Source organism: Seriola aureovittata, chromosome 6, assembly GCF_021018895.1.
Source record: "Seriola aureovittata isolate HTS-2021-v1 ecotype China chromosome 6, ASM2101889v1, whole genome shotgun sequence".
NCBI classification, from domain to species: Eukaryota; Metazoa; Chordata; class Actinopteri; order Carangiformes; family Carangidae; genus Seriola; species Seriola aureovittata.
The window spans coordinates 23,152,034-23,173,867 of NC_079369.1; the positions used below are offsets into that span (position 1 = coordinate 23,152,034).

Genomic DNA, 21,834 nt, shown 5'->3' on the forward strand with positions numbered 1-21,834 from the left:
ACAGGAGGCGAACGATTCTGTCTGATGCTGGTGAATCATTTTGGGAGTAAAAAGTCATCACTATTCATTTTTCCATGCAACATCAGGAATTAAAAGTCACAAAAGCCGGTTAAAAGCCCACAGTTTACTGTTAAGGTGATTTCATCGACGAAACGCCACAGAAACAAATCAACTTTTCATTGCTGCTTATTTTATTAGAACAATATCTTGGAAGAAGAAGAAGAAAAAAAAAACATTTTGTTCACAAAGTGTCTGACAACATTCAAAGTAAAAAGATGTGCACAACAATATTGAAAAGTACTGCCATTGGTTATTAAAACATATACAACATGGTAAAAACACACAGATTTACATGGATTTGACATGTTAATATCCTGCTAAAGCACCTTGTACCTGCTGCTGATTTTATTAACTGTGAATATTTGTGTTGATGCTGATGAAAAACAAGAAGGTATGTAAAGTATATCTTCATGGTTGTCAGGGTTACAAAGTTTCCACAGGACACACGTGACGATCAGAGTTTAAAAAGAGGAGGAATGTAAAGAAGAACACGTCTGGTTTTTTTGCTGGATGATGAACAGCAGCGCGCTCACAGTCGCGTGGCGGGTTTCAGTAATGAACTGTTTGTACATGAATTAACTGCAAATTTGATCATATTTAGCATCTCAAAGCTGATTTGTTTTTATGTATTTTTGCATAATATTCAAGATTACAGCACAGTGGCTATTATACTACGCAGCTCACAGTTTCTAAAGGTATATTAACCGTAAAAATAATTAACAGGACTTTTGGTATATTTTGTTCATTTCAAAGCTGCTGTATCCCCAATGACTTCATGCAGCTTTGATTAAAGGGGCAGTACACTCCAAACAGGCCAACTTAAAGAAATCTTTAGAGGAAAATGTCAAATTTAGAGCATACTGTCTCTTTAAGAATTCACGTGATACACTATGAGTTTAAAAAATGCCCTTTAAAAAGCAACATAAACACTCACGTAACGTGAAAAAGACGCAAATCCTCCTGTTTATCCTCACGTCACCATCAGAGGATGATTTACAATTACAATAATAAGCAGGGTTATGGTTTTAGTACTGAAAAAATTTCTCTGTTTATCTACTTTCTGACAATAAGTTAATCGCTGCCAAACATTCACTTGTTCCAGCTTCTCAAACGCAATGATTCGCTGTTTTTCCTCTCTCTTCATATCACTGTTAATTGAACATCTTTGGGTTTTTGACTGTTTATAGAACAAAACTAGCAACTGGAAGACATCCCCTTGGGCTCGTAAAAGTTTCGATAGGCATTATTCGCTATTTCATCGACTAATCGATCAAAAATAAATCAATAATGAAAAATAAATAGTTGCAGCCCTAATTGCTTTAATGAGATTTAACAGTATGACCGCATTACTACTGGAACAAATAGAAAATCTTTTATGTAACACTTGACTGCACACATTTTATATCTTAGTTTCCAACAAACAGCTCGGTTTCAGGGAATCAGCTTGTCCCTGTTTGGAAAACCAGACATGAGAGCTGCAACGATCAATCGATTAATCAGTTAGTCGATTGTCAGGAAATTAAGAAATGAATCAGCACCCGTTTTGATAACTGAATACTTCATTTGTTGTTTTATAGGCAAGGGTGCCAAACGTTTGCTGGTTCCAGCTTCTTACACGTGAGGATGTGATGTTTATATTTTTGTATTTGTTATATGCGAAAGAAAACTGAACATCGTCACCCCGGGCGCTGGAAAATTATAGCGGGTATTTTTCACAATTTTTCTGATGTATAGACAATGACAATGATATATCGATTAATTAATAATGAAAATAATTGTTAGTTGGAGCCCTACATGACATCAGATACATACATGAAACAACAAGCATTGATGGATCTTTGTACTTGTTTACAAGGCATCATCATCAGGCGCCATTTTGCATCGCAAACATCTTAAATCCAAATCAGCGGACGAGGACTCTTAAAGGGGTGCTCCACCAAATTTTACACATGAAAATACAGTGTACTCATCAGGTTTATGTGCTACTCAGCCAGTGAAAACCATTGTATAATATCTTCTGTGGCTCTGAAGGAGCTTTAAAAGACGTGGGCATTTACCAAGCAAGGAGGATGTAATTAAAGACAGTTATGCAGCATTACGTGAAATGAAGGATGCAACAGTTTAGGAGTTTGAGCCATGTTAGGGTGTAAAGAGAGGACATCTCGGCCTCTGCTGCTTCTATTTTGACCGTTTTTTTGTTTGGTGAAATACTAAAAATCGCTGAAACACCCCTTTAATGTCCATTACAAATTTGTCCCAGACAGTGGAGGAAATGTGGAGTAGTGTGGAGGGAAAGGTTCAAGTAACAACATCTACAGCATCATTCTGTACATTTCACAGCTTCATCGAAGAAACACAGATTACAGTGAAGGCGTGGCCACTTGCTGTTCAGATTACCTTGATTGAGAGTTGTTAGTGGCATTTATTGTCTTAAATAGCATCAAGAGGAAGTGTGAGACGTGTCATTTTGCTAGCCTGTTGACCAGATACAGCAAGTGGTTAAAAAAATAATCGCCAGAGGGACGAAATGAATTCAAAGAATCTAGAAAAATCATGCAAAAGAAGTTGTGGTCATTGCTCAGCAAGTGTTACAAAAAAAAAAGGGTATAAAAACCATTTGAGAAGAGAAAGTTACTAGAGCCGTTTTTGTTTCTCGCTGCTACACAGTGGTCATTCATAAAAAGATCACACCTCTCTCAGCAGACAACACAGACCTTCAGTCATTCGTTCATTCATTTATTCACTTGTTCATTTAATCAGATTCAAATGCTGTAGTACTTAAGGGCAAAGTGCATCGGTTCAATTCAAACCTTGTTGTCTATCATGAAGAGTGTCAATCAGACAAACCTAAAAACAGTCACCATGGAAACACATTCAGCATGACATAAGAGATGTTAATATGTACAAATCATTCAATGGTAAAAACTAACGTCACGCATGTAACACGTGTACACACATGTACATGTAAATGTGTACGGGAAGCAAAACACGAAACAATTGTGACGTTTTTGGCTTTCCATATCTGTGTGTACACGTTGATACATGCGTGTGTGTCGTCACATCACAAATACGACTGATTAAATGGGGGAAAAAAAAACTTTTCATGGAGATGCAGTTGAGTCCTCCACAGATGCGAGGGGTGAGCCCAGGTGGCTGATGGGAGACATATTGAGGCTGAAGAGCAGACACATCCAGATATGTATCTGTGGAAGACTCCCCTCCACAGTAATAGAACATGAAGTTTTAAGGCAGAGTCTGACCGCAACGGCACCAGAGCTCCTCTTATTTGCTTGATGTTGATACAAGAGGCCCAGTCCAGCTCGAGCTGAGCGGTGGTTTGCTGAAGAAAGGCTGCCACCTGCTGGTCGACTGGCGGAATTACAACCAAGGGAGAGAAGAGGAAAGGTGGGGAAAGTAAAAGAAAAAGAAACGAGGACAGGGGAAGAGAGGTCCTGTTTTCACCTGATAGTCCTGCTATCTGCCTAATGAGTAGCTCTGATTTTACCCAGCTGCTGTTTGGGAGACATTAAACAAACAAATAAATCATACTCATGCTGAAAGTCCATGAAAAATCATGATGGTATGGCATTCAACATAAAGCATACAGCCGAAGATAGCGGAACACACACTTACAAAGTTGCAGTAAAAGTCACCTGATCATGTTTGGGAGACAACAACGACACATTAAAAACATGCGACTGTATGAGGGTGAGGGCAGGCATGAGGAGCAGAGTGGCTCAGGCAGGCAGACATCACCAACAGAACACATAATAATGATGATGACGACGACGACGACGACAACAGGAGTGAGTTGGAGCAGCGCAACACTGATAATGTTAGTGGCAGCAAATACTGTAAGCATACCTGAGCCTGAAAGTTACTAAACCCTGATGTTCTGAATTTTAAAATGAACTGGTTTTCTCTCACCAGGAGCCGGACTAAAAGTATGGGGGGAGTTTATGTGTCAGGGAGACTGGTTTAGGAAATTTGGCAAGTGGAAGAAATGTTACTAATAATTTCTTGCCAGTGAGAATTTAGAAATCCTCACTAAAAAGCAAACCAAACGTTTGAAGACGTCACGACGACAGGTTCACTCATGAGCTTGAAATTTTGACACAGAGGTCTCATCACGAGGTCAACTTGCTTGGTGTTTCCGAAGCTTTCAGCCACCTTAATGACCTTCCTCGATGGACAGAGTTGCTGGGATATCATGTCATCTCCATCATCTCCACCAGATAAGCTGACCTTGTGATTAGAAACTCTTGTCAGAATGCTGTTTCATGGATGGTGGCGCCCGTTCATTTGACAAAACAAAATAAGCTTCAATTGGAGCTACTTAGAGGGATTTCAACCTCCCAACACTTCAGCCAGCACCTACAGAGAAAAGACTTACTCTAACTTATTAAAAGGCAAGCTATCCCATTAAAGCACAAAGCAGACAGTGAATCAATGAGGTTGCTACCGATCGTCATTAAAAAGGATAAATCCACATCAAATCAGAGAGGAAAGGCTGCTGCTGGACTGCTCTCTATGAGCTGAAGCTTTCAACCACACGTGCGTGTTTTATTTTTAGCTGCATCCCAATCAGTGGTAGAAACAGGTAGAAACACCTCCTGTAACATCACTGCTCAGGGTGTGGCTTAAAGAGCACAATCATTGAACGCTTGAACCTACAGAGAGTACATCCTCAGGTTTTTCCCCTATGATTCGCTCTGAAACAACCCTGTGTCAGAGGCGTGGCCATCAGAGAAGTCCCACCTCTTCAGGCCATTACAGGCTGGGAAGGTATAAACATAAACACAGCAGCAGCAGAGAAGAGGGAATGTGGAAGACATGTATTTGTTGTTGCTGGATGCAAAAAAAAAAAAAAAAAAAAAAAGGGTGTGCATGTAGTATAGAGTCTGTTGGCAGTTTATTAGGTACACACTGCTAAAACTAATACAAAAGCTCTGCAATAAACCCTCCTTCATGACGTTTATAATGTTCAGCTTTTGTTGAAAATGTGTCAGAGAGGTGCTGATTCAACTGTATTATCATTATGGAGGATTATACATTGGACGGTGTCAATGATGTTACATATTTAGTCAACATTAAATTACCAAGTTCAAATAAAAATAGAAATATTTCAATTTCAGGAACAATGGACGACAGCGAGTAAGTTGTGATTATCTGTAGCTTTAAGTAGATTTGGTTCTGTTTGTTCTGTTGTGTATTTGACTGCTTACTTTGATTTTTAGTTCTGCACATTTAACACAGATGTATTCTTTGAAATTGTACGTGTTTATTTCATGAAAAAAAAAAAAAAATTTACAGGGCAAAATAAATCAACCAGATAGATTCTGCTCTTTGCTAAATTTGTACTTGATAAGCGCAAGACATCAAATGAGGGAATGACATCCTGTCCTTCCCGTTTTTCTACCTTTGTCGGTGTTTCTGTTATTTAGCCTACCCTCATTGATATAAATGGGGTGGACAAAATATTAGAAACACCTGTCAGCACAACAAACTGCAGCTTCGCAATGATCTAAAAGTTGAGTCAACATCTCTGCACAAAAAGTTTTTGTTTGATTCTAACGGTCATGAAGGTACGCCTTATTGCATGACTTTTTTATTTGTTTAACTTAGGTGTACCTAATAAAAGGGCAACTGAGTGTATGTTTAGCTGAAGTTGTTGCAGTTGTCACTTCCCGCTCTGAAAGGTGTTCTCAGTTTCATGTTCTGCTGCTTTTAAGACAGAAACCTAAAGTTCGGAGTGGGATTTCTCCTGTGGGTACCAGTTAGGATCCTACTTTAAGATATTAATTATATTACTGCCTGTTTATGTTTTGGGATCATCTCCTCTACATATGGTATGACACTCCCTTCTTCCTCTAGTTCCCCAAAATGCTTTGCTGATCATGGATATGTGAGCATGCAGACATGCAAACCTGCCTCCCAGCCCACTTCACCTCTGTTTCCCTCTCTACCTCTCCCTTTCCCCCCACTCTCTCTCTCTTTCTCTGGCACCCCCACCACCAATAATCAGCAATCAGCGTGAGCCCTCCACCAGCCAATCAAATCGCCTGGCCACCCTGCAGCCCTCAGGAACCTGCGATCACATAGAGGAGAGAGCCAGTTACTAAAACACATACACCAAGACACACACGCAAGGTGCACCCACAGAAAAAGAAGACATGATTGAAGTTAAGGAGGTCATAGAATAAAAATGCTCATAGGCACCGACTGCCAGTTTACTGTGTTTAGGTCTTAAAGAGAAGACCTCAGGGTTTCTATCTGCTAAAATGGGGACTATTCACTCTCTAACTTTGTGAATCTTAACTGATTCACAAAGTGTAAAGTGGAAGAAAAAAACCCAAAACAGTTTAAGTGTCCTGTAGATTCTGTCTGTCACTAGGAGTCAGAGCTGCCATGACAATCCTCCACCTTTGTTTGGTATGAGACACAAAGTAACACCATACTATCGTACCAACATACTATCGTTTCATTGAAATCCATCAAACAGCTGTCACCACTCTGCTTCAGACCAAATAACAGACTGAGAAACACTGCTGTAGCTAAAGAAATCATGTCTACTAACACTTTACTTTATCATTTATTAGCAGTATATTAACATTTAAAAAAAATACTATAATGTAGTTGTAAGCAAATATACGGATACTTTAAGAGTTTATTGACCGACTATAAATTCTCCTGGGAAGATATGTGTAATATTATATTAATATCATTCATTCCGTTTTCACAGCCGCCTCCACTTACAGGTATCCATAAGATGAGTTACAGATGTTTACAATACATTTATAAACACATATCTGCTTACTATTCCATTATAGTGTTATAAACCATTTATTAAATGTTTATAAACTGCTTATAAACGCTAAACTGGGCAACCATGATATCCATTACAATGATTTCTGTCTGAATGTGGCAAAAGTTCAGCTTGTTGTGAATGAAGTGAAACTGAACCGACCCCAAACCGAAGTTTCAGTTTTGACTGTTCATGATCTGCTACTGTGTTTGTACATCTGGCAGCCTCCGCTTTTATTGTGAAAGAACTGATACCATGATAATGCCATTTAACAAACGGTAGTGCCTGCTGCCAGTTGCTCTGTATCGTCACTCAGTATTCGGGTGCTGTGATGCTACGCCCTTGTTTGTACTGTAAGGTGTTGGCCTTCAAACATGACATGATGTTCAGCAGGCACAGTGACTGTGAAACAGCTGCACTACAGATTTATATCACAAGGGAAGTCAATGGAAACTCTAACCATCAGAACTGTTTTTAATCAGTGACTCAAACATTCACCAAGAACTATCGGTATGCCTGCATGATAACATAAAATACATAATCTGTCAGTGAGAATTATGAAAATAATCCTGTAAAATTTCTTCCATCAACTGAACTGAAGCCATTTTCATACTGGACGTTGTCACTTCCTTATTTTTACAGCCGTTTCAAACCAGGCTTTCAACTGCTGGGTGTGATTTTATAGTAGAGATTTCTCATGTTTGTTGTTAAAGGGTAAGGCTCATGATATTCTCTTTTTTTTTTTATTTATTTATTTTTATTGTTAACAAATGCCTTGCAAAGACCATAACCAACAATGTACTGATCCTACCAACAAGTATTACCTGTTTATCTAAAGCCTGGTGTACCTGTGCTGCTATCGTTTTTAAAAACACATTAATTAGCTGCACCGTTGCACTGTTCGTCATGTTTCTTCATTACTATGGGCAGTGTAGTTTTATTTGACTTGATCCTACATAACTCATCCTGCTGCTGTATGTACTCCCTAGAGCACTGGTTTCCAACCTGAGAACATCCATCATTTTCCCATCCCAGTTTAGATGAAACCACACCCACAATGACCCCAGCCCATACTGGAGTGGGAGGAGTTTCATCTAAACCTGGTTGGGAAGACAATACAAGCAAACTGGGAGTTTATTTACAGGTCACAAGCCAAAAACATTGCCCTTTGCTGCAGTAAAGTATCAAATGTGTATTGACTGCAGCTGAAAATAATCCCCAACAAAAGCACTATTTACTACAGTTTTTGTTATGTTTGCTAAAAACTAAAGTCACCAGCTAGATTTATGTCTTCAGGGTCAAGCGGTGGGGGAGGAAAGCTCTGAGAAACCATGAAACACATTGTTGGTTTTGGTGTTTTCATGAGATTTGTTGAAGGCAAGAAAATGCAGAATAACACCAGCCGTATCCTTAAAATTTTCAGCTGTGCTGTGAGAGGACACACAATATCAAATGACTAAAATCAGTTGTAACAAGTCCAATGTGAAAACTCTCTCTCCACATTTGGAGAAAACTGCATTGAGGAATTTTTATCCTTTAACTGTTTCATTCAAAACCACTGAGGCAGATACCAGACACACCTCAGTAAGTGTAATTCCACCTTTAGTGTGATGGCACAGATAACACACAAAAAAAAGTGCATGTATACACACATGCGCACACACACAAACACACACACACACACTGCAATAAGACAAATAAAAACAAATGAAATCAAAATATCTTTCACTTGAAATTATGTCAACACATGAATCCAAAGATCTTAAAATCAAGGTGTTTTAAAAAGGAAACCGACAATAATTAAAGGAATAAAAATAAAATGTTTCTAATATATTACATAAAACAATCTTAAAACGCTTTGATCGACAAGATGTGGTGTAGCCTTGACGTGGGCTCAAAACAGCAGTGGAGACATCTTTCACACAAACAGAGAAATTCCGCAAATACAATATTAACGTCACACAAACATCATCAAATAGGTTTTTTCCTATTTGTCTTTGTGCCCAGACACTCACCTCCGAAACAGTCCCACAGACATGAGAGGAGGATGAGGACGAATGATTAATAAAACAGACTGACGGATAAAGAGATGGGAGGGAAATCAGAGAAGGGAAACGGATGAACGTCCATGCAGGTGATCAGACGCCGCCTTTTTCCTTCGTGGTGTTACGTCGAGGAACAGAAAGCAGAGATGGAGAGAATGACAGAGGAATGGAGGAAGAGGACAGAAGACAGTGTAGCTTCAGATGTAGGTGACGGCACCTTTGCTGTTTTTCTCCAGGGTGATTTCTACGTAGGAGGTGGGGACGTAGCCCTCCTCGCCGCTCTGCTTCCTCGCCCTCGTCCAGCCATCGCCTTTATCCTGCTCGATGATGTACAACACCTGCAAGAGAGAGAGGAGTTTTTCTTTTTATTTCAATGAGCCTGGTTGTTAAATGACAATGAAATCAAAAAAGTCAGAATTTTTGAGCTTTCTTACTGAGGGTTAGATGAGAAGATTGATATCACTGTTATATCCGTACGCTAACCACATACACAGAGCCAGGAGACGGTTAGCTTAGCTTAGCATAGCATAAAGACTGGGAATGGGGAACCAGACTATGTCTTGGCCAGAAGAACAAAGCTACTTAAATGTTCTTTGTGTTGTGTTTTATTATGACCCTGATGAATACCACAAGTATCACTGTAGTTATGACCCTCACTGTTATATATTTACTGTCCAGACACGGGGTGGTATCAATCTTATCTTCTTAACTCTCAGAAAGGAAGGGAACAAGTGTTCTTCCCAAAATCTAAAACTATTAACAGTGTGAATTTTCATCACTTAAATTACATCAGTTCTAAACATAGTTCAGTCAGTTTAATATCAAAACTTATTAACAACAGCAAAGCTAAAACACATTCAAATTCATTTAGAAATTTTATGATTACAGCATGTAAGTTTTTATTTGTAGAATAATTAGACAAGTCCACTGATAAATTAAGTAATTATGTAATCAATCGTGTGGCCTGGTTAGATTTGTTGAGGATCTTGTTTCCTGTCTGCAATAATTACACTAGAAGTTAGAAATATCCAAATCCAATACACAGGGACTTTAAACTGCAAATGTTGAGTTTAAAAATGACCATTACCTCATCTTCTGCCATCACCAGTGTCCCCTCGTTCTGACCTAGAAGTCGATCATACCACAGTGAGATTGAAGACACAGTCACGCACAGTCACACACAGTCAGTTTACTGCAGATATTTGATTAATAGACTGCATTTATGCAACAAAAGTAGCGAGCTACCATTACAGAAACTGGTCTGATTGTATGGAGCAATTTGGGGTTGACTATCTTGGACACTTGGAGCTGGGGATCAAACCACTCCCGCTATTAAATTAATTATTCGTCTTTATACCCTCTAATCTAAACAGCTGGTCAAAACAAACACTGCATTTACAGGCAACAATCACCATGTTGTTGTAACACACATCTAATGTTTCACAGTTGGTAACACTTGGTGGCTAGTAGCTATAGTAAATAGCAACATGCTATCATTAACATTTGTTTCTATGCCAAGATAGCCACCTGGCTAGTTAGCCTAGAAAACCAAAATGCAACAGTTTGTCTGATTCTCCCATGGCTCAACTGTTTTCATTAAAAACTATGGCTGAAGACAAGATGAGATGATTTTCTGTCACAGCAAAAAATAACTTGTAACTTTAAAAAGCTATTTTTGTTTTTACACACACAAATGATCCTCTGAGTCCTTCAAGGCAGAGGCTACAGGGAGATCCCTGACGTTCTGTGCTGTTTGTTCTTACCGTCAAAGGAATACAACGCTTTGCAGTGTCCGATGACAGGCAGCGGGTCGTCATCATCAAATTCATCGTCAAACTCGTGGGGGTCGGGGTTCGGGTGTCCGGGCTGCGGAGGACTGGAGCGGTGGTGAGGCGTTTGATGCTCCTGACTGGTGTCGTCTGTGTAACTTCCCTCAGGACTGATGGGAAACAGGCAGCAGCAGTGAGCTTTGTGTTTGCAGGACTGAAATATGGCGCTGCTCCTCGGTTATATACAATAACAAATGTAAGACTCAACAACGTCTGCAGGAATATTATGGGATGAACCACCGTCGAAAGGTCAAAAGGACTCTGAATTAGTTCAACCCGCAAATAAAATAAAAAATGAGCTCACATTCTTCTGCATAATTTCACTTGTGGTAAACTGAATGTGGATGCAACTACTGAACAACTGTTATACTGAATGTAGTTAAAAAAATAATTATATACTACAAAAACTATGAAATGTGACCACATCACTCCAGTTCTAAAATCCTTACACTGGCTATCTGTCACTCAGAGAACTGATTTCAAAATCTTGCCGCTTGTGTATAAATAACTCTGCGGCTCAGCACCCAAATATATCTCTGACATGCTCGTGACATATGAACCTTCTAGGACCCTTAGGACATCTGGGGCTGGCCTACTGACCGTCCCAAGGGTCAGAACAAAACATGGTGAAGCTGCGTTTTGTTATCATGCAGCACAAACCTGGAATAACCTCCCAGATGACGCTAGACGAGCCCCGACTGATCAATTTTAAGTCAAAGCTAAAAATGTTCCTTTCATATCTTAATCATGTTGATTATTCTGTGATGAGATCATTGAAGCTCCCTCAGAGGTTCCCCATTGATACATAATGTTATATAGTTACAACTCTTTTTCTTTCTATCAGAGTATGTATCCTGTACTGTCTGTGTGTAACAGGGTTTGTTTGGAAATATTTTTACCTTTCTCTGCCTTGAGGAGTGTGATGGTGGTTGTCAGCGCTGTGTCTTCTGTCTCCTCTGGAGCTCTGCTTTCCCTCCACCTCAGACAACCAAGTCTGTCAACAGAGAAAAAGGAGATGAGACTTCTACTAATATTACATGTATATATATAATATATATATTATGTATTAAGTATACATTTTAATTGACAGCACTGTAATTCACAGTGAATGTCTTTTTACATACGTATTTGACCAGTAGGTGGTGCTATCACCAGCACAACAAGCAAGAAGCTGAAGACATCAAGAACTGAAATAACTGAAATAACACTCCTCGGGAAAAACAAAAACAAAAAAAATGTCCTCTCGCTCCCCTTTACCTCATTTTTGTGGATTTCCGAGCGCAGTTTCTCCATGTTACAGATGGTCTCTGATATTTTAGGCTGCAGGCTGCTGGGGTCTCCCATCTGTGGATTTTTCTCATACACATCCTTCATCTTGTTCAGGGCATCTCTGACAGAGACACACAAACATGCAATGGAGTTGACGGAGTGGACAAATGATAACAAACAGTTCATAGGCAACAAAAGTGAAGAAAATCATAACCACACTGTGCTGCAGTTTCTTCATGGTGCCTTTCCTGCCACAGTATTGACTAAAAACAGGTTTTTTTCATGATTGTTCTGTTTCTTCACTGCAGTGACAGTCAGCTCTGCTGAATCAAAGCTTTACACTGTTTATTTTCTTGGTGGACATCTCTGCCAGCGGTTAGTGTTGTGATTAGAGGCTGATGAGTTATGGCCAAAGGAACAAAATTTAAAATTTAAACAAAATGACGTCCTGTTACTCTGGGTAAGGAATCATTGTTAAACATCCTACCTCTGATCCATCTCTTTCTGGAGCTCTTTGCTGAGTTCGTCGATCCTCTGCTGCAGCCGCTTCCTCCTCTGCTCAGGAGGTAAGTGACTAAAATCCTCCAAAGATGGGGCCTGGTGAGGAGAAACCGTCATCAACAATAACTCCTCCTTAGACTGAACTCACTTTGTGTCCCTTCAAACCAACTCAGGATGAAGTCAGTGATGTTAGAGGATGATCCGGGGAAAATACAACAGACGGAATTTAGATTTCTGTATGTTTCTTTGAGGTGTGGAGAGATCTGTTAAAACGGTAATGACACCCTTGACTTGTTTCTATTGGGTTTGCAGAGCCTGGATGCTGTAGTTTTGTCTGGTTTGTGCTTCCATTTGTGAATGCACTTTCCATAGAATGACATTTGAAAATAAGTGTTATTGTACTCAATCTTAAAATGAAGGAATAGTGACTCAAAGTTTCTCAGTGGCCAAAAATAAATGTCATATTAAAACTGACTGACTTTCAACCCTAACATGTCTTGAGATGTTTGAACGCATCAATTCTTCACCTTCACTGATCTCACCACAAGGTCCATCAGTGGCTCTTCTGGAACTTTCAATCATATCACATGATCGTCCTCAGCAGATTAAATTTGCCCTGTTGTCATGGAAATGTACAGTACTGTGCAAACGTTTTAGGCACTTTACCTGTTTAGATTTTTATCCATCACACACCTGACTCTGCAGCATGACCCAAAACAAACCGCCACACTTATTAAGAGCCATCTTCAGCAACAAGAAGAACAAAGAGTCCTGTAGCGTACGGCCTGGCCTGACACAGCCCAAAACTACTCATGGCATTATGTTTAACAGCATCCTCACGTTACTTTTAGTGCCTAGGACTTTTGCAAAGTACTGTAGATGTTCAAATTCCCATTTTTTCTAAACATTTTAACATAACAGCAGTTGTCGTGAGATTGTTTTGCCAATTTCAAGACATGTGGGAATAAACACATTTTCAATAAAACACAACTTGGACTTGATATTGCCTGTCCTTGTTTGTCCAGTAGGTATCCAAACATTATTTTAAAATTTCATAAGCTTCCAATTTTTATTTGTCCTTGTTGCTTTAAAAACTTTGAATTTTGCAGCAAAAAAACAAAACAAAAACAATGCTTTAACACTTGGGCAAACCTGTGGCTCTAAAACTGGGGAACTCTATAGGTGGGGGTAAAACAACTGTAGTTAGGTGAATATTATAGGACAGAAAGCAGGGCAGCTGTTCTACCTGTGAGTGGAAAAGTGGCTAACTATCACTACTGGGTTCATATATTGGATGCTATGGGAAGTCCTACAAGGTGACGTTACATGCACGAGCGCCTACACTGCTGGGTGTTCTCATAACTACTCTTTACACACACACACTCACTCACTTACCATCTTTACTGACCACTGATGCATTGGCCATTACAGTAAAAAGAGACAAACGACATGGGATGCTGGTTAGTTGTCAGTATGTCAAACAGTCAGCCAGTCAAAGACCTGCCTGTCAGTCGACCCGCAAGTCAGTTGGTCAGTATGAAAACCAGTGAGATCAATACGTGTTCTCAGTGTGACCCTAAAAGGTAAAAATCTAAAGTAATTTATTGTACACCAGGAGGCTAGTGTGGATATTCTCCAACAGGTTATGTATATTAATAATAAGTTCAATGGTGCATGTTTAACTAAATGACAGTTACTTAACTGTACATGAACTAATGCAAAAAAGGCATCCCTGTATGTTCCTCTTAAATGCCAATTTAAGGTGCCCTGTGGAGTTTCTGACTACTAGAGCAATGTTTTTACAACTTGATCCCATTTCTTGCATCATGCAAGAACACATGTGCACACATAACACTGCTGCTGGGTTGATACTATTCTGCTTATTGACAGTTGATGTCAGCAACATGCAAACAAGTGCATCCATGCCATGTTTGTTTACAAGAAATCTCTACAGGGCACCTTTAATTGACTTCCTACACATTTCATCAAATTCCCTGGTTTCCTCTGACTGTAATCAAACCAGCAGTTGGTTGAAAACCAGCCAATCACAGATGGTTTCTGATACAACTGATGGGAGAAGAAGCCAGCTAGAGCGTTGGCTTGACGCTGAGGCCGGGTGTTATTTACAAGTTTGTGTCAAACTGTCTGAAAGCAGAAAGCTCTGCTTCACAGCATACTCACACTGTTAGCAGAGCCACCGCGGCTTACACACACACACACACACACACACACACACACACACACACACACACACACACCACACACACACACACACACACACACACACACACACACACACACACACACACACACACACACACACACCACACACACACACACACACACACACACACACACACACACACAAACGCATCACAGCAAACTCAGAACAACATCAGGGCAATACACTTGATGTTGGTAACACATTTTCAGCCCATTTTCCCCACACAACACAGCAACCATGATGCAAAAAACCCTCCAAATCCCTCACACACACACACACACACCATGAATCACCAAGGATCCTCCATCTTATGATTGGAGCAAAGATCTGTCTTATAAATTAAAGGAGAGAAAAAAAAAAAAAAATCACAAAAACAAAAGAAATAGGAGAGAAGGTGAGAAAGAGACAAGCCAAGAAAGACAATAACAGAAAAAAGAAGGAATGAGCAAGAGAAACATTTTAACAGTAGCTGCAAGTTTCATAGTTTCATCAAGTAAAACTTTGAAAATATATCAAATCAGACCAATGAGAGCAGGAATCTGGCCTGTCCCCAGAATAATAGCTTCGTAAGAACAACTACACCTTTAAAACATAAAACTTGAGTGTAAAATAGAAAAGAAATACTGAAAATATAATATTTATGGTCATTTAATGCATTGATCTTAGATGAAATTCAGATACTAATTCATGACCTGCAGACACTGTGTAGGAAAAGTAAAAAAACAAAACAAAAACAAAATCACATCAACCTGTCTCAATCAAACACACTGCAATACTACTTCCTGTCTCACCCCTCTCCTCAGGACCCTCAAATTCTGGGGGATTCTGGGTACTGTAGTCTTTATCTCAGAGAGATAGTGGCTCACAAGGTCAGAACTGAACCGAGGTGGAGGGAATAGGTGGGAGCTGGGCCGGGGACGGGAGGAGGAGGAAGGAGGTGGAGGAGGAGAGGAGGAAGGGGACTGGTGGGGGAGGAGGAAGAGACGACAAAGTCAGAGGTCAGGACGACAAATACTTTGGATTTGTGTTGCGTTATGAAAAGTTTTTCTCTTTTAATGGTGTTTTTTTAGCTCTGGGGGAGAAAGTCGGTCATGGTCACCTATAGCAAGTGAAAGTGCCAAGAATATAGAAAAACACGTGGAAAGTTTCATTACATTTCATTTCCTTTTTTAACTGCTAATTTCTTACAGCAAATAAATGATCTATTTGACCAATCTAATCTCATATTCTCTTTTTTATGAATAATTTTGCCACCAGAGTAAAGAATCCTACTCATTTCCCGTCAAGTTTCACTTGTTTCAGGGTTTCTTTCTGAAACAGTTGTCATTATTTAAAATAGCAACATGACAGACCACTTCACAGCTATCAGTGATGATGCTCAAATCAAGAATGAATTCAGGAAATAATTTCATTCACCCTGACAGCTGTTATTATTCTATACCGTAGGCAGATTTTTTTTGCATGTCTGCCAGATGACTTGCTTGAATATAAAATGGCTGTAAGACTTGTATGACTTTCCCTCATTAAGTGAGAGCACCTTGATGATTTCCCTAGTGACTCATTCAAGCTGTTTTACTGTTGATCCCAAGCCCCCCAGGAGCAGCATAGTGACTAAAGTCACTCTTGTAAATTTTTCTGAGCATCACAGACGCCCTGAAAGAAGTTGATACATTTGGTCTGATAAAATTTGAAAAATTCTTAGCACACTATTTTGTGCCATTCATCTGCGCAGGGAGCCAACAGGAAGTCAGCTGGTTTGTCTCTAATTCAGGTCACATCACTTAAACCACAATTATAGCGAAAAAACCTTTTCATCAGCCTATACCACAGTATACCACAGGTATACAGGAAATTTAGAGTGTTAAACTTTTAATAAACCTGCTGATATTCTTGCTTTTATTATTGCTTATTTTGTTATAGATATTTAATGTAACGGAGAACTAAGACATAAGGTCTAAAATCATGAGATTTCAACTTCCACAGCTCTAGAAATGTAGGTCACAGTGTGTTAAACAATTAAACTATCCCATATACACAAACACACACCCTAACCATTGCACGGGTTTCTGATACAGCGAGGCAGCTGACGCCACCAACATAAACCAACAGCAGATAGGTAATGATTACCCAACATGGTCTGTATGGAGAGGGGCAAGGTCCAAAGAGTGTATCAGAGGAAAGATATGAAAGAGTGTTGTGTTATTACAAGCAATGGAAAGGTGACAAAAACCTTTAACTCGAGACCTGGTGATAAAACACACAGTGGTGGAGTGTGGAGAAATTGAAACTCTAGAGGGAAATAACATTAATAGTATTTGAAACTTTGGTAACGTTGTTTCCTTGTGGGAGAGAATCAACTGCAGAGGGCAGGGATGGAAAAGAAAAGGATGTGACTGATAAAGTTGTATGATGCTCAGCTGCAGGGACGGGATTTATTACCTAATGTAGCTGTAGCACTAACTATAATAAGTCTATGAGGAAGTGCACACTGGTGCTTTTTTAACTTTAACAGCTTCTTTTACTGGGGAAGTGAACTAATGTTCATGTCAGTCCTTGTTTAAAGAATAAAAGGTCATATTTATTTTGAACATATTATGTATACTAATAAACAACATCAGGGCGTATGAAATAATGTGTAGATATGACTGCAAATGACTTATTACAAGCAGTCTATGTATGTTTATGAATAGGTTATCTTCATATGGTCTTTTATAAGTGTGGTTGTATGAAAATATGGGTGAATTAAGTAAATAAATATGTAAAAGTTAAGGAAATCCCACTTGTTTCACTAGTTTAAGTGAGTTTAGTTTTTTTTTTTTTTTTTTTTTTTTAAATAAACAGTTGTCAGTTTTTTGAAGGAAATCAATATTTGATTTGAGAAAACTCATGTAATAAGTTGATTCACACTGACAACTGATTACATCACAATTCTAATCACATTTTTGACAGTATTTTGTCATTAAGAGAAGTAATATATACTATGTTTAAATATAAATATACTACACTTTATGCATAATGAATGTTGCTGCATTAGATGAACATGCAACATTGATTTGAAACTACAACGAGCATCATTAACTCTTTGTACCTTTGGTTTCTTCCCAAACAGCCAAAGCTTGTTCTTGGTTCTGCCCATAGGGTGTTTTGGGTCGGACCGTGGTGCCGGGGCCCCATCTCTGTCTCCTTTGGGTGTGTTGCTGATGGTCCCGTCTGAGCCCGTTCTGCTCAGGTTCTGACTGAAGTCCTCGAAGGGGAAGTCGCCCGGAGGATCAAAGCCGGACTTAAATGATTCCACGACAATGGATGAGTCCTGGGAAGAAGGGACAGAGGGCCGAATGAGGGGTGGGAGATAAAAAAGAAAAATGAAAAAAGGTTGTCCTATCAACACCCAACTGTCTTCTCTTCCTTCTCTCCATCCCTCCCCTGGGTTTAGTATCAGCTTATTTCATCAGAACATTTTTCTTTCTCCTTCACTCCTTCCCCGACTCTGCCACATACCCTTCGCTCGTCGACAGCTTTGGCGGCAGAAACCATTCCTTCTAGACATTTGGAGATGATGGGAATGACTCTGCGCTCCGCCTCAGCAAAGCTCCGGTACGTCTCGCCGAGCTTCACCGTCCGACGCTCGTCCATGTCCTGCAGATTCTGAAACAGACAGCAGAGGAAATGGATTAAACAACAGACACTTTTACACGCCTCTAGGTGGTTAAACCACTTGTCAGAGTGATCAGATCCCTTCCCTGGAGAGTGCTGATGCCACATCTCTGATGCCACTACGTTTAACATTTACACAGGATGCTACACTTTCTCTAAACATGATACTGGTTTAATTGAGCAATGCCAAAATACATAACCACCAGTCTGTTGGTGTGAAGTTAATTATTATAAAAGCTTTAGTGCTACTGGCGCTGTTTAGATATCTGAGACAACATGTATCAAAAGAAACAAACCATCACTTTTATTTTTTAGCTTCTGAGCAAAAATTCAAAGCCTATTTAATAAGTAGTATTTTTATTATTATTATTCCTGTTGTGTAAGAAAAAGAATGGCATCACATATTGTTGATCATTTACTCAGTTTTGTTCATTGAATTCAATTGTTATTTGCAAAAATTTCATTATAAGCCAGAAATAATTGAATAAAAAAAAAAAACCTCTTTAACCAAACTGAACAACTACAGACTTTTCAAGACTGTTACTATGTAGAATTCAATTTAATACCTGTTCCACAATCATACCCACCACAGACATCAGTGAAAACCAGCAGCGAAAATTTAGTATATTCATTTCTTGATATGTATATCACATTTTCTGTTCATTTTTTGTTCCAAAACTGTATATAACAATAATTCTTAACAATATCATAATTAATAGTCAAATGCAACCTGGGCCGGGATAAGCAGCAGAAAATTGAACAACGGAAGGAAAGATTAACCTATTTAAAAAACAAAAAAAAACAAAGGGATTTATTTAAGGTACATATATGAATTTCATATAAAAAGGTCAGAGGTCTGCAACAACAGAACTGGGGAAAATCAGATTAAACAACTATTCTATAAGTAACATTACTGTCTACTGGCAGGCTACAAAAAATATTTATCGCTTTTTTGCTTTTCAAATTTTTCAAAACCTGCAGATAACCTGAGTTAAGACTGTAATACAAAGTAAACTTATGTGAAGCATTAATGTGAGGCTACAGACTACCATGTTTGGTCTACCTTGAAGATGTGTGGTATGGCGTTGTTGAAATGTTTCCACTGCTCTGCGTTGAAGTTCTGGAGCTGAGCAGCATACTCGTTCTTACTCTCATCAGCCATGTGAGTCCGCAGGTAGAACTGGGCTTTGGCCTGAACAATTAGATCAGTACAAACATTAGATTCACAACAACTACATCTCTGTCTACTCTGACCACACAACAAAGTCTGTAAAAAATTAAGAACATTTTACATGGTAGCCGTTAGAGAGATTACAGGATGTATTGAACAACCTGTATGAATATGAGCATTGGGGGTAAACATCTCTAATACACTTCCTCTTATTTCCATAGCTCCACAGTTATTCAGTTAAAAATGTGTTTGCTAAAAAATTGTTATATGCACATCTAAAAACAAGGCTTACTGGGCTGGATTTTGTGACTTTACTGTTTATTTTCCCTCAACATTTAACTTTATTCACCAGGTCTAATTATATAGTAAGTGTGTGGGAAACAGAAGAGCAACAGTGTAATTTCATAGGCACCAATTACACACTACTAACTTTAAGTAAACCAAAATACTAGGTATGAGGATAGTGAGACGAAGGTACTGTAATTATTTTGTTAGTGAATTATAAAACTTTCAATGTCAAAAAATGTAGCTATGGCTCATACTGCACACTGAGTCAACATGCAATAACACACAATATTTTTAATGATCATTAAAAAAAAAAAGAAAAAAGAAAAAAAAGAGAGAAGCTGAGGACAATTTATCACACAGACTTAGAGATGAACACCACATTTAGAGCAGCTGTGTTGCAGGTGGGCGCTTCCTACCTTCTCCACTTCTGATTTGGTGGCATTGATGTCATTATCTAACCGGTCGTAGGTCACCTGGGATTTCTCTGCTTCCTTACACTCTCTCTCAAACTTCCTTTTACTCTAAAAAGAATAAATAAATAAACAAAAAGGAAGGAAGGAAGTTACAATGTTAAAAGAATAAAGAAAGATAAAGATTATACAGAATAACCTCTTCATCGCAATGTATCATCTCTTTATTTTGTCATACTCAAAGAGTTCTGAGAGAATAAAACTAAAAAAATATGTGAATGGGAGGTAAAAGAGCCAAAGAGGGAGATGAATCAGAGAGAGAGAGAGATAGTTTACTTCCTGCCAGCCCATCTGGGTTACATTAGTAGTGAAGGAAACACAGTGAATAGCTGAGACATTACAGTCCAGTCACTAGGTAGTCACTATTAAAGTCATGCAGACCACACACTGAAACACTCTCAATCAGATGTGCCGCAGTAAAGCAACTCAACTAATGGGCTACAGGCCAGAAAATGTGACCGGACATGTATTATGTATAAATTTAACAAACAGCAATTTGCTTTTTACCTCTTATGGAACTGTGGTGGTTAATTAGAGGTCTTGTAATGAGCAGATTGTTATAAAATAACTCAGCAAACGCAATTAAATGACCTCAGAAGTGAACAAATGGAATCTCTCTCTGGAGCCATTTGGGAGCCAAAAAGAAGGTTGTCATGGGCCAAATGTGGCACATGGGCCTTGCTTTGACTTGGGAGGAGCTGGCCTACACTGGGGTCTGTGTGTGTGTGTGTGTGTGTGTGTGTGTGTGTGTGTGTGTGTGTGTGTGTGTGTTTCCTGGTCCTGGCCCCTGTCCTTGGTCCCTGTAGACCGGGAAGATTGCCAGGGAGAAGAAAAGGACACTGCTGTCTTTTCACAGTCAGAAACAAACGTTTTAACTTCACATTTTACATTAATTTGGACAGAGCCTATAACACTCATTTCTAATATAAAAACACAAATACACGTACAAGAAATGCCATATTTGTGTCTTCGCTAAATAATGGTATGTGTGGAATTGGGGCGAGAAGTGGATCCCCATTTGTCCTGCAGTTACCTTTGTTAGCATTTCTTGCATTCCTCGTGCAAACAAGTATGAAATGAGTGCAGCTGCCTGTCCCTTACAGAGAATATTTCCACTAAACACTTTTCACTTTCCCCTCCAACCCTCCTCCTTTTCCCTCCCTCCCTCCTCACTTACATTGTCCATCTGTTTCCAGCAATGATCCAAATACTGCTGGGCCTTCCTGCCCTCCTGTAGATGCTGCTCATTTCCACACCCACACAAACACAAACACACACAAAGATACACATAGAAACGAGAGACATTTACACAGAAACACAGGAAAATACATGTAAATATATATATAAAAAAACATTCATATGCATATACACAAATGATAGGACTGAAACAATTTGTGCCACATACACAATAACAATTCAATGGAAGGAAAAATGCTGAGGCCACAGCCACAGATTTACAAGAGTCAAGTGACTAAAGCAGTAAAATAACAAACTGAGATTGAATTACACTGCAAACCA

General features: G+C 39.1%; 1 protein-coding gene across 3 annotated transcripts in view; it reads right to left on the bottom strand.

Annotated features, from left to right (window-relative positions):
• Window positions 1-170: 170 nt before the first annotated feature.
• Window positions 171-21,834, bottom strand: part of fnbp1l (formin binding protein 1-like) — a 53,823-nt gene continuing 32,159 nt past the window's right edge. Inside the window, exons 5-16 of one of the 3 annotated variants that reach the window (XM_056378244.1) lie at window positions 21,494-21,556; window positions 20,263-20,367; window positions 19,451-19,579; window positions 18,232-18,378; window positions 17,822-18,043; window positions 12,496-12,605; window positions 11,997-12,129; window positions 11,639-11,733; window positions 10,674-10,849; window positions 9,998-10,035; window positions 9,128-9,248; window positions 171-6,148 (exon numbers count right to left, since the gene is read on the bottom strand). In XM_056378244.1, coding sequence (XP_056234219.1) covers window positions 6,141-6,148; window positions 9,128-9,248; window positions 9,998-10,035; window positions 10,674-10,849; window positions 11,639-11,733; window positions 11,997-12,129; window positions 12,496-12,605; window positions 17,822-18,043; window positions 18,232-18,378; window positions 19,451-19,579; window positions 20,263-20,367; window positions 21,494-21,556 — 1,347 coding nt within the window. In that variant the 3' untranslated portion in view covers window positions 171-6,140. Of the gene's footprint in view, window positions 6,149-7,314; window positions 9,249-9,997; window positions 10,036-10,673; window positions 10,850-11,638; window positions 11,734-11,996; window positions 12,130-12,495; window positions 12,606-15,524; window positions 15,696-17,821; window positions 18,044-18,231; window positions 18,379-19,450; window positions 19,580-20,262; window positions 20,368-21,493; window positions 21,557-21,834 lie in introns of those variants that run through there. The other 2 variants (XM_056378245.1, XM_056378243.1) reach the window with 2 other exon arrangements.